The sequence below is a fragment of the Ranitomeya imitator genome, chromosome 4 (assembly GCF_032444005.1).
Source record: "Ranitomeya imitator isolate aRanImi1 chromosome 4, aRanImi1.pri, whole genome shotgun sequence".
Classification (NCBI taxonomy): Eukaryota; Metazoa; Chordata; class Amphibia; order Anura; family Dendrobatidae; genus Ranitomeya; species Ranitomeya imitator.
The window spans coordinates 363,931,905-363,949,017 of NC_091285.1; the positions used below are offsets into that span (position 1 = coordinate 363,931,905).

The 17,113-nt window shown below is 43.8% G+C and overlaps 1 protein-coding gene across 1 annotated transcript in view; it reads left to right on the plus strand.

The window, feature by feature from the left end:
- RSBN1L (round spermatid basic protein 1 like) overlaps positions 1 to 17,113 on the plus strand; it is a 104,934-nt gene that overhangs the window by 83,075 nt on the left and 4,746 nt on the right. The window contains exon 6 of the mRNA XM_069765132.1: positions 1,308 to 1,475. Coding sequence (XP_069621233.1) covers positions 1,308 to 1,475 — 168 coding nt within the window. The remainder of the gene's footprint in view (positions 1 to 1,307; positions 1,476 to 17,113) is intronic.

Genomic DNA, 17,113 nt, shown 5'->3' on the forward strand with positions numbered 1-17,113 from the left:
TCATTGCATGAAGATGAGGCGCCGGACTGCGACGCCCATTAGACCGGACCGCCCCCTCGGGTGAGTATAATCTAACTTTTTTTTTCTCATCTTTCAGGTTATATCTGGGTCTTATCTACAGCATTCCAGAATGCTGTAGATAAGCCCCTAATAGCGGTGGCCGCAGCTTATAGCGGCAAAATGAGGTGACAGATTCCCTTTAAAGATGTCTCTCATCTGCTGCAAGATTCCTAGGCCAGCCACCACATCTGTGGCTCTCAACGCTGACCATTTGTTAGACTGGGTCCATATTCCGTTCTGGTAGGCCGTTAGACAGACTGCGTTACACCGCGGCATAACGCGGTGTAATGCAGTCCGTGAATGCTGCCATTAATCTCTATTTTGGGCATATCGCTAGCGCAGATAGAGCATCTGCTAGCTCGGTCTGCGCTAGCATGTCGGCACTTGCGTTAACGCAGCCTGTTAACGCATGTGTTGAACGGGCTGCTGTTAACACAGTGTGAACCCGGCCTTAGTGCTTCTAAAAAAGGACTTAAACAGCACATGTTGAAGCTCCATTCTGCTCTGAAATCTTTTCCTGCGAGAGACCTCGCTAATGCAGTATAACTACCTTGTTGCTGTCCTCAGACTTTCCAAGGTCTGTGACCCGTGATATAAAAATGTATGTCTTCCATAACCGTCCCTTTGTAGCAGTTTGGCTGTTCCTCATCCAATTTTAAGCCTCTTACACAACTGTTTCTGTTTCAGTTAATAACCTCTCCAATCTACATGTGAAAATGATGATCATTAACCCCTGTTTGGTATAATTGATTATTCATACACATGACTATCCTACAGAATCCCTAACTTTATGCCAAGATTACTGGAAGAATTGATTCCTTTTTGAAGGTTGAGTGGTGAAAAGGCTGCAGAGTGTACAACATATGTGTTACTGATTTGATATTCCAATTTATGGACCACAGATGCATGTAAACATGTTTTGCAATGTGTGAATAAAATGGAAGAATTTTATTTTTTGAGCTGAATTCCCTTTCTACTCAGTGGTCACACCCAATATTGATCTCAGTTGTTCATTCTCTTTGAGTATTATTTAATAAATATAAACTGTTAACACTGCTAATCTTGAAATATTACTACTTTGCAGAATGTGTTCCACCTCAGCCTAAAAGTTTTGCCCAGTTTTGTGAAGCCATGCCCCCTCCTGTATCCCAGTTAGGCATGGTATGAGAAGTGCTTCATGTAGAACTGTGTTCTGTGGACAGGAACGACCTGTCATTTTAACAATCTCTTTTGTGCTGTTTTACCAGGACTACCAATGAAATAAAAAACCTGCAGTACCTACCTCGAGCTAGCGAGCCTCGGGAGATGTTATTTGAAGATAGGACAAGAGCACATGCTGACCACATAGGGCAGGGGTTTGAGCGGCAGACCACGGCAGCTGTAGGTGTGCTGAAGGCTGTGCATTGTGGAGAGTGGTAAGTCCTAGCTGCTGCTTTCTCCTTGGCAGGGTGTATGTTTAATAAAGACATGTTGTACATGGTGTCCTGTCCACATAGGGGTATATTGTAGAAAGCATTGATACCCCCAGTGCTATGGCTGCTCTGTGCCATGGATAGGTCATAAACATTTAATAGTTGCAGGTCCCATATCGATCTCCAGAATGGGGGGTTCCTAATCCATTGATGGGAGAGGAGATTATGTTTATTCTTACTTCTGTTAACCCCTTCACCACTTTTGACATACATATATGTCAAAGGTAGTGTCCCTTCCTTTGATGTAGGCTTGCACGCTGAGCTCACATTTTCTCTGCACTTGATGGCTGATTTGATCAGCTAGTAAGTTCCTCTAACAGCCGCGAATGGATCGATGCTCTGCCATCTGCTGTTATCAGATAGATCGCGATATCAATCATACAGCATGATTAAACATTCTTTTCAGAAGTGTATCATTCATCTTGCCCATTGGCGCCCTGTTACTTGATCGCAGGGCGCCGATGGGTTGTCATGACAGCTGGGGGTCGGTTGATGACCCCCGATCCTGTCATTATAAGCCTTTTTTGAACAGTTGCCCCTGGCTGGCATTCATAGATGATAATTTCTGCTGTACATAGCACAGGTGATCCGATGAACGCTGCTTCAAGTCTCCTAAGGAGACTATTGAAGACCATGTAAAAATGAAACCAGAAGGTATTTTAAAAAATATGAAAAAAATCGCCCCCTTTTGCTCCATGAAAAAAAACAAAACGAATGAATACACGTATTTGGTATTGCTGCGTTAAGATATATATATATATATATATATATATGTATGTATATAGCACTGGCCACGACATATTCTTGAATACCCAATGTGTTAATACAGGCCACGCAGTATATAAGTGGCCACGCAGTATATAACGCAGCCCACACAGTATATAACACTGCCCACGTAGTAACACTGCCCACATAGTATATAGCAGCCATGTAGTATATAACGCAGCCCACGCAGTATATAACATTGCCCACATTGTATATAACACTGCCCACGTAGTTCATAGCAGCCATGTAGTATGTAACGCAGCCCACGCAGTATGTAACACAGCCCACGTAGTACATAGCAATGTGGGCACTATATGCATGGTTAAAAAAGACTTAAAATAAAAAATAAACATATACTCACCTTCCGTAGGCCCCTTGAAGTCCTGGCGACTGTGTGCTGTGCACGCGGCAGCTTCCGGTCCCAGGGTTGGTATGAGCGCATGACTGTGGCTTCATGGAAGGTCCTTCTCTCATAGCTTCCTTAGCACCGGAACCTGCCGCTTGCACTGCCGAGGACAGCGCTACGTCGGAGGGTGAGAATAACCTTTTTTTTTATTATTATTATTTGTAACATTAGATCTTTTTACTATTGATGCTTCATACACAGCATCAATAGTAAAAAAGTTGGTCACACAGGATTAATAGCTGCGTTAATGGCGTGAGTTACACTGCGGCATAACGCGGTCCATTAACGCTGCCATTAACCCTGTGTGAGGGCTGACTGGAGGGGAGTACGGAGCGGGCACTCACTGCGGGGAGGAAGGAGCGGCCATGTTGCCCGCATGACCGACCGTCGCTGATTGGTCGTGGCCATTTTGCCGCGACCAATCAGCGACTTGGATTTCCATGACAGACAGAGGCCGCGACCAATGAATATTTTTATTATTATTATTATTATTATTATTATACATTTTTATAGCGCCATTTATTCCATGGCGCTTTACATGTGAATACGGGGCAAATATAGACAAATACATTAAACATGAGCAGATAACAAGGCACACGAGTACATAAGGAGGGAGGACCCTGCCCGCGAGGGCTCACAGTCTGCAGGGGGTGGGTGAGGATACACTAGGAGAGGGAAGAGCTGGCTGTACGGCTGTTCAGTAGGTTGAGGATCACTGCAGGCTGTAGGCTTGTCGGAAGAGATGAGTCTTCAGGTTCTTTTTGAAGGTTTCTATGGTAGGCGCAAGTCTGATGTGTTGGGGTAGAGAGTTCCAGAGTATGGGGGAAGCACGGGAGAAGTCTTGGATGCGGTTATGGGAAGAAGAGATGAGAGGGGAGTAGAGAAGGAGGTCTTGGGAGGATCGGAGGTCGCGTGTAGGTAGGTACCGGGAGACCATGTCACAGATGTATGGAGGAGACAGGTTGTGGATGGCTTTGTATGTCAGTGTGAGGGTTTTGAACTGGAGTCTCTGGGCGATAGGAAGCCAGTGAAGGGCTTGACACAGGGGAGAGGCTGGGGAATAGCGGGGGGACAGGTGGATTAGTCGGGCAGCAGAGTGTAGGATGGATTGGAGTGGTGCCAGAGTGCTAGAGGGGAGTCCAGAGAGTAGGAGGTTGCAGTACTCGAGGCGGGAGATGATAAGGGCATGCACTAGCGTTTTTGCAGTGTTGCGGTCAAGGAAAGCACGGATCCGGGAAATATTTTTGAGTTTGAGACGACAGGAGGAGGCAAGGGCTTGGATATGTGGCTTGAAAGAGAGGGCAGAGTCGAGGATCACCCCGAGGCACCGGGCGTGTGGGACTGGGGAAAGTGAGCAGCCATTGACATTGATGGATAGGTCTGGTGGAGGGGTAGAGTGAGATGGGGGAAAGATGATGAATTCTGTTTTGTCCATGTTCAGTTGTAGAAAGCGAGCAGAAAAGAAGGCTGAAATGGCAGACAGACAGTGCGGGATTTTGGTAAGCAAGGAGGAGAGGTCAGGTCCGGAGAGGTAGATCTGCGTGTCGTCAGCGTAGAGATGGTACTGCATACCGTGGGATTCTATGAGCTGTCCCAGGCCGAAAGTGTAGATGGAGAAGAGTAGGGGTCCTAGAACAGAGCCTTGAGGAACACCGACTGACAAGGGGCGAAGTGAGGAGGTGGTGTGGGGGAGGGAGACACTGAATGTTCGGTCTGTCAGATATGACGAGATCCAGGAAAGGGCCAAGTCTGTGATGCCAAGGGATGAGAGGATTTGTAGCAAAAGGGAGTGGTCTACAGTGTCAAAGGCAGAAGACAAGTCCAGGAGAAGGAGGACAGAGTAGTGTCGCTTGCTCCTGGCAGTTAGTAGGTCATTGGTGACTTTAGTTAGGGCAGTTTCAGTTGAGTGATGGGAACGGAAGCCTGATTGTAACCGATCAAAGAGGGAGCATGACAGACAGATGGAAGTGACTCTTAAACAAATACAAATATATATATATATGGGGCCGTCACGAAGTGTCGGCGCGACGTGCCGTCGGAAGTGTGTGCTTTCACTTTTCCATCAGACTGCAAGGTGAGGAAAGATCGTGAGAGCGATATTTACTGCTGGGCATGCGCAGTCTAAAACACTGCATGCGACGTACAGAAAAACGTTCCCTTGAATGTTTTTCTGTGACGATGGTCCGCCAAAACCCGACACAACCAGTGCACGACGGACGCAACGTGTGGCCATACATCCCGATCCGTCGGCAATACAAGTCTATGGGGAAAAAACGTATCCTGCGGGCACATTTGCAGGATGCGTTTTTTTCCCAAAACGACGCATTGTGACTGATTTAAAAAAAAAACAAAAAAAAACGGAAATGTGAAAGTAGCCTAAACCTCAGTATGTATGTATTGTGAGGCCAGAATGTTAGCAAACTTGCCATTAAGCAAAATGTTGGCCATGGAAAATGAACACTGTGCATGCTCACGCGCACTGTACCGATTGGTTGGTTCCGAGGAGACATCACAGACATGCTCAGTGTGGCAGTGAAAAAGCTGAATGCAGCGTGAGTGACAGAGGTGTCTTTAGCATAGACGTATAGTAAGATTTTTTTTCTGTAATGTGACTGTTTTTAGTACCCCCGTATGAATATGGTATCTATCTTTATATGAGCTCATTGGCACTTTATTACACTGCTGCACTTTAGAAACAGATGTATATCAACTTGGTGACTTGTTCACATGTATCACATATATGAATGTGCTAATATGAGCACCTGATATATTAACACTGTTTTACATAATTGACGGATAGTATACTGTGGAAATACTATTTAAATGTTCACTTGATATTTGTCCACTGCTTGAGAAAGGCAGAGAAATCTGCCGAAAAGTTGCTGATAAAAGATCAGTAAAGCCACGGTTTTTCATTTTGATTTTTGGAGTGCTGCATGAACCCGAATGATAGATAGATAGATGTTCAGAAGTCCTGCATAGGCGTGAAGAAAACTATATGTTTCATACTTCTGCATCTCTACAGTGAAACTGGTGGAACAGATATGTTTTTAAAATCCCTCATTGTATGTCATACTCATTTTTGAATGTCCCAAGTGTATAAATTGTTATGGTTTTCCCCTTTTTTGATTTTTTTTTTTTTTTTTTTTTTTTTTTTACAGCATAACCATGCCTACACCAGTACAGTGTGTAGAATGGTGAACAGGTTTCTAAGTTAATTAACTTCCAATGCAAGTTCACACAGACTTAAATTTTACTTTTTAAGATTTTTTTTTTTTTTTATTTAATTCAGAGTGTTGAGCAGAAGGCAGCATTTTCTTATTAAGGATGTCTATGTATTTTTTTGCATTAACCATACCCTCCACAATATGAAGCCTTCTAACACCATTGGCTGCCATACAGCCCCAGACCATTACTTTCATCGGATGTTTCACAGAGAAGCTCAAACACTCTGGCTTGTACTCTTCATGTGGGAACCTTCTCACATAACACTTGCCATCATTTCCTAAAATGCAAAAAGTGCTTTCATCACTAAATAGCACTTTTTCCCACTCCTCCTTCCTCCATTTTAACTATTTCAATGCCCACAGTTTTCGTCTTTGTATGGCTGTCATCAATGGCTTCTTTCGGGCCTTGCACCCTCTCAATCCTGCTCCCAAACATCTCTTCCTAACAGTTGATGTTGCTACCTCAATATTGCACTTTTCTTGCCATTCTCGCAGAAGCTGAGGAGAGGTGAGCTTTCGATTGGTGAGGGATGTTCTTATCAGTACTCTATCCTCCCTTTTAGTTGACTTTCTGGGCCGACCAGATCTGGGCCTGTCCTGGGTGATTCCAAGCTGCTTATGTTTCTGCAAAATTCTTACAACTGTTCTCTGATTACAGCCGAGCTTTCTTGCGATCTGGGGGCCAGTATAACCCTCTTCATGTAGCACCACAACACACACACGATCCTCCGCTGACAAAAGGCTCCCATCATAAAACTCTACAGTATGATTCACTAGATAGACCAACAGATAAAACAAACAAAGCAGCAGATGTGATGCAATGTGATTGGCTGCCATATCCAGGTTATGATTGGTCACAAGAACCTCATCTGTGATTGTCTAATTTTGGATCTGAAGCTGTAAAATATTTAGTTCTGCTCTCAACACGTCCGATTATCAACCACATTCAGATCCTTCAGACGGAACCTGAAAACCCACCTCTTCAGGAAAGTCTACAGGCTGCACTGACCCCACTGCCTCCTCATCACTACCGGAGATACTGCCTCACCAACACCGGAGCTCCTGCAACCCTCAACCTACTGTCTCCTTCCCCATAATCCTGTAGAATGTAAGCCCGCAAGGGCAGGGTCTGTCATTGTTAGTTTGCTTACTGTAAGTGATATCTGTAACTTGTATGTAACCCCTTCTCATGTACAGCACCATGGAATCAATGGTGCTATATAAATAATAATAATAATTATATACATACATACATACATACAGTGGGGAAAAAGGTATTTAGTCAGCCACCAATTATGCAAGTTCTCCCACATAAAAAGATGAGAGAGGCCTGTAGTTTACATCATAGGTAGACCACAACTATGAGAGGCAAAGTGAAGAAAACAAACCCAGAAAACCTCAAACAGTCTGACTCCAAAACTCCACTATGGTGAAGACCAAAGAGCTGTCGAATTACACCAGAAACAAAATTATAGCCCTGCACCAGGCTGGGAAGACTGAATATGCAATAGGCATGCAGCTTGGTGAAATCAACTGTAGAAGCAATAATAAGAAAATGGAAGACATACAAGACCACTGATAATCTTCATGATCTGGGGCTCCATGCAAGATCTCACTCCATGGGGTCAAAATGATCACAAGAACGGTGAGAAAAAAATCCCAGAACCACACGGGGGGACCTAGTGAATGACCTGCATAGAGCTGGGACCACCGTAACAAATGCTACCATCGATAATACACTATGCCGCCAGGGACTCGGAACCTGCAGTGCCAAACGTGTCCCCCTGTTTAAGCCAGTACGTGTCTGGGCCCGTCTGACATTTGCTAGGGAGCATTTGGATTATCCATAAAAGTATTGAGAATGTCATATGGTCTGATGAAACCAAAGTAGAATTGTTTAGTTGAAACAAACCCGTTCTGTTTGGAGGAGACAGAATGCTGAGTTGCATCCAAAGAACACCACACCTACTGTGAAGCATGGGGTGGCAACATCATGCTTTTGGGCTGTTTCTCTGCAAAGGGACCATGACGACTGATCCGTGTACGTGAAAGAATGAATGGGGCCATGTATCGTGAGATTTTGAGTGCAAACCTCGTTCCACCAGCAAGGGCATTGAAGATGAAATTTGGCTGGGTCTTTCAGCATAATGATCCCAAGCACGCCACCAGGGCAATGAAAGAGTGGCTTCATAAGAAGCATATGAAGGTCCTGGAGTGGCCTAGCCAGTCTCCAGATCTCAACCCCATAGAAAACCTTTGGAGGGAGTGGAAAGTCCATGTTGCCCAGCGACAGGCCCAAAACATCACTGCTCTAGAGGAGATCTGCATGGAGGAATGGGCCAACATTCCACCAACATTGTGTGCCAACCTTGTGAAGACTTACAGAAAATGTTTGACCTCTGTCATTGCCAACAAAGGATATATAACAAAATATTGAGATGAGCTTTTGTTAATGACCAAATTTGCAAAATAAATCTTGCCAAATCAGACAAGGTGATTTTCTGGATTTGTTTTCAAATTTTAAATTTTCTTTTTCACCACCTAAATTAAAAAAACAATGTCTATGTATGATTGGTATCTGCGTACAAATGCTGCCATGAGGAATCATATTGGTAGGCCAGTTTTACCATTTAGTGAACATGGTAAATAAATTAAAATACATTTTTTTTTTAATGGAATTGCACTTTTTTTTTTCCCATTTTCCAGTATACTACGTGGTAAAATGAATGGTATTCTTCAAAAGTACAACCCGTCCGGTCTAATACAAGCCTTTGTACGGCTATATGGCCAGAAAAAAAAAAAAAAAAAGTTATGTCTCTTGTAAGAATGGGAGGAAAAAGTTAAAGCGGAAAATTGCTGTGTAGTGAACGGGCTATCTACGGTGGAGGGTTGAGCCTACTGACAGATTCCCCTTAACCCTCCGTCAGGGGCAATATGTTTCATAACGAGTTTAGGGGCATTGCGCCTGTCCGTCACAGGCTAGAAAATTGGCTATATTTTCCTTTTTTGAAAATTTCAATGCTCTAAAAGTGATCAGTGATAAGTTATCTTAACCCCTTCATGACCTTGGGATTTTTCGTTTTTCCGTGTTCGTTTTTCACTCCCCTCCTTCCCAAAGCCATAAGTTTTTTATTTTTCCGTCAATTTGGCCATGTGAGGGCTTATTTTTTGCTGGACAAGTTGTACTTTTGAATGACATCATTGGTTTTAGCATGTCGTGTACTAGAAAACGGGAAAAAAATTCCAAGTGCGGTGAAATTGAAAAAAAGTGCAGTCCCACACTTGTTTTTTGTTTGGATTTTTTGCTAGGTTCACTAAATGCTAAAACTAACCTGCCATTATGATTCTCCAGGCCATTATGAGTTCATAGACACCTAATATGACTAGGTTTTTTTTTTTTACCTAAGTGGTGAAAAAAAATTCCAAACTTTGCAAAAAAAATTTTAAAAAAATAAAATAAAATTGCGCCATTTTCCGATACTTGTAGCGTCTCCATTTTTCATGATCTGGGGTCGGTTGAGGGCTTATTTTTTGCGTGCCGAGCTGGCGTTTTTAATGATAGCGTTTTGGTGCAGATACGTTCTTTTGATCGCCCATTATTGCATTTTAATGCAGTGTCGCGGTGACCAAAAAAACCCGTAATTCTGACATTTCAAAAATTTTTTCTCTCTACGCCGTTTAGCGATCAGGTTAATGCTTTTTTTTAATTGATCGGGCGATTCTGGACGCAGCAATACCAAATATGTGTAAATTTGATTTTTTTTTTTATTGATTTATTTTGATTGGGGCGAAAGGGGGGTGATTTAAACTTTTATATCTTTTTTATTTTTTCCACATTTTTTTTTAACTTTTTTTACTTTTGCCATGCTTCAATAGCCTCCATGGGATGCTAGAAGCAGGCATAGCACGATCGACTCTGCTACATAGCACCGATCTGCTGATCGCTGCTATGTAGCAGAAATGGAGGTGTGCTGTGAGCGCCGACCACAGGGTGGCGCTCACAGCCACCGGTGATCAGTAACCATAGAGGTCTCAAGGACCTCTATGGTGACAATACTGAAGCATCGCCGACCTCCGATCATGTGACGGGGGTCGGCGATGCCGTCATTTCCGTCCGCCCGGCCGGAAGCGGTAGTTAAATGCTGCTGTCTGCGTTTGACAGCGGCATTTAACTAGTTAATAGGCGCGGGCAGATCGCGATTCTGCCCGCGCCTATTACGGGCACATGTCAGCTGTTCAAAACAGCTGGCATGTCCCGGCTTTGATGTGGGGTTATTCCCAGAGCCCGCATCAAAGCAGGGCTTCTGACCTCGGACGTACTATCTCATCCGAGGTCAGAAAGGGGTTAATAGGAATGTAATAAATGAGAATACACATAATCAGGTGTAAAAAAAAAATGTTTAATAACCAGAAAAGTAATATGTTTCTATGTCTTTAGCATCCTCCTCACTCTCTCCATCTTGATCTGTATCAGACACATCTGGACATTCTTCCACATCATCTTCTGAATCAATGTCACTTTCTTCCCCTAAATCTTCTATCTGTAAGGGGTCAGTCTCATCATCAAGCAGTATATTTTGCACTTGCTCAACATGAAGGGCATTGGACAAGTCAAATATTCTCCTCGCCATTTCATAAGAAAAGCAGAAGCAAGAGAGCGAATATGTGTTAGGGCGCAATGTGCCTGAGAAGCACACTCTTATTTCTAACAAAACCTTCTATGACAAATCCACAAATTTAGCACTAGCTATTCATAAAACAAGCTAAAAAACAATTGGGATGAATAAAAACAGCAAATTCTAACCATCAAAGGTGTGACGCATTCAGGGGCAATGAGCCGGAGAAGCCAAAACACTGATATCTGATCTCCTGCACCTCTGCAGCACAAGAGGCTTCCCAGGTTTCACACAGCCTTTAAAGTACTGGGAGGATGGTGTTTCCCAGACAAACCACTGAAAATAGAGAAATGAAACTAAGTGAGCTGCGCCTGTCAGATCAGTTGCCCCTGACGGAGGGTTAAAGGCTATAGAAGGTCTGAATAGAGTTGAGTGCTTTTGCTGAGACTATTGGTTCCTCAAGTAGAATGACTACCTTCCATAATCCTATACAGAAAATAACATCTATGGTCAGAAAATAAGAACTGATTAGAAGAAAAAACTGTTTCTAGTTTTAAGAAAAGTGTGATGCATTCCCTTTAAAGGCAACCTGTTACCAGGTTTGTCCCATATGAGGTAAGGCCAGTGTTTTTCACCCCTGATGTACAGTATTTGCCCTTAATTCTAGAAAAACACCTATTATAATACTAGAGGACGGGGCCAAAGGCTGTTGCTGTCTTGGTCCGGTGTTTCCTCCTTTTCTTGCGATGCCGTCCTCCTTCCTGCTTCATGCTGATGATGCGTCCTACATCATCCTCCGTGGCGTCACACACTTCTCTGCCCTGACTAGGGCACAGTAAAGTACTGCAGTGCGCATTCACCATGGCCTTTTGGCCTTTTCCTGCGCATGCTTACTGCAGTACTTTGCTCTGCTCTCGACAGGGTAGAGAAGTGCGCCTGTGCAGGAGTGTGAAGCAGAGGATGATGTAGGAGACTTCATCCACACTAAGCAAGGAAGGAGGACGGTATCTCAAGAAGAGAGGAGGCACCTGACCAAGACGGCGATGCCCATTGGACCCGACTGCCACATATTTTAGTCTTGCATGCCAGATTGTGGGCATATACAGCATTATAGAATGCTATATATCAGGGCTGAAAGGTGGAGACCTTATCTCACATGGGACAGACCTGGTACTGTACTGTATAGTAATTCCTGCCCCATCCTGCCATAGTAACAGAAAAGAACAGCCAGTTCTCTGTTCCTGAAGGGGGATGGTAACTGTAAATGACTTTTGAGCCATTTTCATGAAAACCCATGACGTCACAGACCTGTGTGTGTCATATAGGAAGGAAGGACTCTGCGTAGAAATGATTTTTCCTGCCAGCATTCCTGTGTATGCTGATCAGTGCCAGTCGCCAGAATCGCGGTAACTCCCTTTGATGTGCAAAAGCTCATACAAAAATAAACTGCTTTTACCCTTGGTAGAGAAAATGCTGGGACGGAACACCTTCGTTTTAATTTTTTAACCACACCAAAGAGGTAAAGAAAAAAAGTGAAAAAATAAAATCTGTAACTAAAAATTGCCTTACCCAACACCTTCCTCCAGGACATGGACATATTCTACATCCGCTTTGTGTGCGCATGTAATAGTGCGTGTATATTATGGGGACTGTAACCCAAAAGTAATCACAAGTATGTGTGACAGCCCCGTCTCCTATACTTAGGAGGCAGCAAAGGCACGAGAGACGCTAGAATTATCCTGGAGACAGGCCCTTGTTGTTTTCTACATGTGTTTGGTAACATTACACATGGTAGACTGGGTAGACCAATATATGGCAGTATGTATATGATAACGTCACTATTTTATATACCATACTAATATCATGTACATATAAAGGTGCCTTAAGGCTGAGTCAAATCTCACCTTTCTTGTACAAATCAGGTTTGTCATCTCCAAGAAATCCATAATTGAATTTGTATGCTAATGAGCTGCAAGTGCAGTGGGTGGGCCGTGCACTTGCAGCTCTCCGGGCTCTCTGCCCATTCACCACCTGCTGCCTGTCTCAGACTAAGGGTACCGTCACACAGTGGCATTTTGATCGCTACGACGGCACGATCTGTGACGTTCCAGCGATATATCCAGGACGTTCCAGCGATCTCGCTGTGTCTGACACGCTCCTGCGTTCAGGGACCCCTCTGAGAATCGTACTTCGTAGCAGATCGTTTGAAACTTTCTTTCGTCGTCTAGTGTCCCGCTGTGGCGGCATGATCGCATGGTGTAACAAAGGTGTGCACGATATTGTATACGATGTGCGCATAGTAACCAACGGCTTCTACATCGCACATACGTCATGAAATTATCGCTCCAGCGTCGTACATTGCAAAGTGTGACAGCAGTCTACGACGCTGGAGCGATATTGTTACGATGCTGGAGCGTCACAGATCGTGCCGTCGTAGCGATCAAAATGCCACTGTGTGACGGTACCCTAACACGCCACTCCTGTATCAGTAGCCTGTCAAACAGGATGCAGGCAGCAAACACTTTAAGGGTAAGTGCACACGTTGCGGATTTGTGTGCGGATTTTTCCACCCAGACTCAGAAAAATCCACAGATAAAACGCCCTGCGTTTTACCTGCTGATTTACCTCCGTTTTTGTGCGGATTTCACCTGCGTTTTCACACCTGCAGATTCCAATTACGGAATAGGTGTAAAACGCTGCGGAATCCGCACAAAGAATTGACATGCTGCGGAAAATTAACTGCAGCGTTTCCGTGCGTTTTTTTTCCACAGCATATGCACTGCGGATTTGGTTTTCCATAGGTTTACATGGTACTGTACAACACATGGAAAACTGTTGCGGATCCGCAGCCAAATCTGCAACGTGTGCATAGACCCTTAACTATGGATTTCTCTAAAACACTGAAAGGATCTGTATTAAAGCGCCTTTATATACATGCCGTTAGCTTGGTGTATGAAATCCTGAGATGGTTCAAAAAATATGCAGCATGTGTATGAGAATTTAGAAATCGCCTTCACTTTGCTGGTTCTTTAAAGTGCAGCATTTTTACCCTCGTAAAATGCGTGGAAAAATCGCAGCATGTGAACAGCCCTAAAAGTCAACTCTAAAAGCTGTCTGATCCTCCTTACCTGTTTAGTGTTCACACGTGACCCGTTTCTGTCTGTCATATTACTTGGATCCTCATATCTTGTCAAATGTCATATTAATGCAAGTTAGGAGTGATAACCTACCTAGCTATGATTGTGTTTAACGAGTAAGGCTATATTCACATACAGCATTTTTTGACTGCCTTTTTTTCTGCAGCTAAAACCTGATCTTTTGACAGTAAGGGTAAGTTCACACTGGGCGTTCTTGCTGCGTTTTTTTCTGTAGCAAAACCTGATTTCTTGTCAGGAAAGAAGCAGCGGCAAACACGCATATTTTGGTGCGTTTTTGTTGCCGTACTGGTGCGTTTTTTACGTTTTTGTTGCAGTTTTGGTGCGTTTTTTAATTAGTTTTTTCATGCTTTTTTGGGGCTAATTTGTGTCTCTTTGGGCATTCTAATAAAGTTGAGTGCCCCCAGAGGGAAAAAAAAAACTACTTCCTGTAGACCCATATCTCTAAATTCTTTAACAAGCCGGTAATTCATGTGCCGGGTACAGTGAAATCACAGGAGGAGCTGACATGATAGAAGAAATAATATAAACTGTGCAGGAGGTGTGGGTTAAATCCGCACTGCCTTAATGATGAAGTTCCAAGGATAATACATTTAAAATGTGGTTTATTCAACGCGTTTCAAGGTCCGTGCGACCTCTTCTTCATTGTATGTGGAATTTCCTGAAAAAGAGGTCGCACTGACCTTGAAACGCGTTGAATAAACCACCTTTTAAATTTATTATCCTTGGAACTTCATCATTAAGGCAGCGCGGATTTAACCCACACCTCCTACACAGTTTATATTGTCATATGGCCGTTAATCGGCTTGTGGATCTGCAGCAGCCGAAATCGCTACATGCTCTTCATTCAACAAAATCAGGTGAGCAATTCTAAGAAAGCTCTCTTGGTTATCTAAAGCAGGGGTCCCCAACTCCAGTCCTCAAGGCCCACCAACAGGTCATGTTTTCAGGATTTCCTTTGCATTGCATAGGTGATGCAATTATTACCTGGGCAAGACTAAGGAAATCCTGAAAACATGACATGTTGGTGGGCCTTGAGGACTGGAGTTGGGGACCCCTGATCTAGAGGATAAGACCCTATTTTGCGCTTTGTCTCCATTTTTTTTCCTATAGCATGATGGAAGAAATGGATTACGTACAGTAAATACACATAGAATAGGTACCGTATATGTTCAGATGTCTGTGACAAATACAATTAGTAGAGTGTGTGTGCAGCTTACTGTACATGTATTTAATTATGAAGATAATTGGGGGGTAATACCCATGGAGATTCCCAGGCTATTAATATCAGCTTACAGCTTGATAGTTTTCAACCTGGACGGTGCCATGTTTCCATCCAGGCTGAGAACCACTGGTGAATGAGCTGCTGTGAGCGCAGCCTCAGTGACTAGCGGTGACATCACTGAGGCTACGTTCCCAGCTGGGCTGAACTGTGGTGACCTCAGTGAGATCCCTGCTAGCTCCGCGATAAAGTTGCACAGTGCAGAGGCAGGTACACTTGGAGAATTTTTCTGCGGTGAACTCGCCTCTGCACCATTCGACTTTATCACGGTGCTAGCAGGGATTTCACCGAGGTCACCGCAGTTCAGCCCAGCTGGGAATGCAGCCTCCATGACGTCACTGCTAATCACTGATGCTGCACTCGTAGCAGCTCATCCACCAGTGGTTTTCAGCCTGGACGATCGTATCGTGGCACTGTCCAGGTTGAAAACTATTTATCCCCCAGACATGGATTACGGTGTGGGACAGAATGACAGACAGGTGAGGGATATTGTTTTATTTATTTTTGGTTTGTTACAGGAGAACAATGGTTTCGGTGGAATTAGGTGTTAGGTGAGTAGCAGAGTACGTGCACACGTTGCAGATTTCCTGCAGAACTGCAGCTTTTTTTTCCGCGCAGAAATGCTGCAGATCTGCAAGTGATTTACAGTGCCATGTAAATCAATGGCAAAATAAAAATGCTGTGCTAATGGTGCAGAAAAATTTGCACAGAAAACGCAGCAGATTCAAAAAAGGACCATGTCAATTCTTTGTGCAGAACTGCTGCGTTTCTGCACCCACTCCATAATAGAAATCTGCAGGGGTAAAAAAAAGGAAGAAATCTGCACAAAAATCTGCAACATGTGCACAGACCAAAAAAAGTGCAGATTCTGACCTGCGTTTTCTGCCAAGAAATTCAGAATGTGCACAGAAAATTCCACAGTCAAATCTGCAACGTGCGCACATAGCCTAACTGTTTGTTATTTTTAAATAAAAATGGTAAAGTGTGTTTTGTTTTATTTCTAATAAAAGACTTTATTCTGACTGTATCTTTATTTACCATATAACTATAGGATTAGTAATAGATAGGTGTCTTATAGATGCCTCTCCATTACTAAGCCTTGGGCTTGATGTCACCTGACAATACAAAGGTGACATCAACCCCACAAATATAAACCCCACTTGCCATAGCTAGAGGGCAAGTGGGAAGAGCCAGGCAAAGTGCCAGAATTGGTGCATCTAATAGATGCACCTTTTCTTGGGCGGTGGCGGGCTGCTATTTTAAGGCTTGTGGGGGCTAATATCCATGGCCCCTTTCCAGCTTGAGAATACCAGCCCCCAGTTGTCTGCTTAAGCAAGGCTGGTTGTCAAAAATGGGAGAATCCCACGCCATTTTGTTTAAAATGATTTATTTAAATAAAATACCAGCGTGGGGGCCCCTCATTTTTGGATAACCATACTCGCTAACACTGAAAGCTGAGGGTTGCATCCCCCAGCTGTGAGTCTTGCCTGGCTTGTTATCGGATAGGGGGGAACCCACGCATGTTTTTTTTTTATTATTATTTATTTACAGCGCAGGAACGACTGATGAATACTTCCATCATCTGTTATTAGTGGCAGCAGGAATCGTATGATGGGAGCGGTAGTCCCACCAACTGACACTAGTGACCGGAGGTAAATTTTGACGACGTGGGAAATGCGGCTCTCTGACCAGCGGGGATGGATTCACCACCGATGAGAAGCAGTGTTTGCCGCACTGTCATGCATATGACAGTGTGTCAAACACTGTAATGTCGGACCCCCCATTCAAGTGAATGGGGTTCGAGTCCGCTCTGCTGGATGACAGGCTGCATGAACTCATCATGCAACTATGCAGCCTGCCATCTAGATGTAGCGGAGCTGACTGTGAGGTCACATCCGGCTCTCCTTGACTTTTCTGCAGCAAATATGCTGCAAGAGAAGTGAGCCTTCATATTTGCAGCGTTTTTTCACCGTCAATTCAAGTCAATAGGTGAATAACACTGAAGAAAAACGCTGAAAGAAGTGACATTCTCAATGGCAAAAAAATGCTGCAAAGCACAAAATACTGATGACAGAGAAAAACAATATTTGTGCATGATATTTCTGAAATCTCATAGGCTTTGCTGGTACT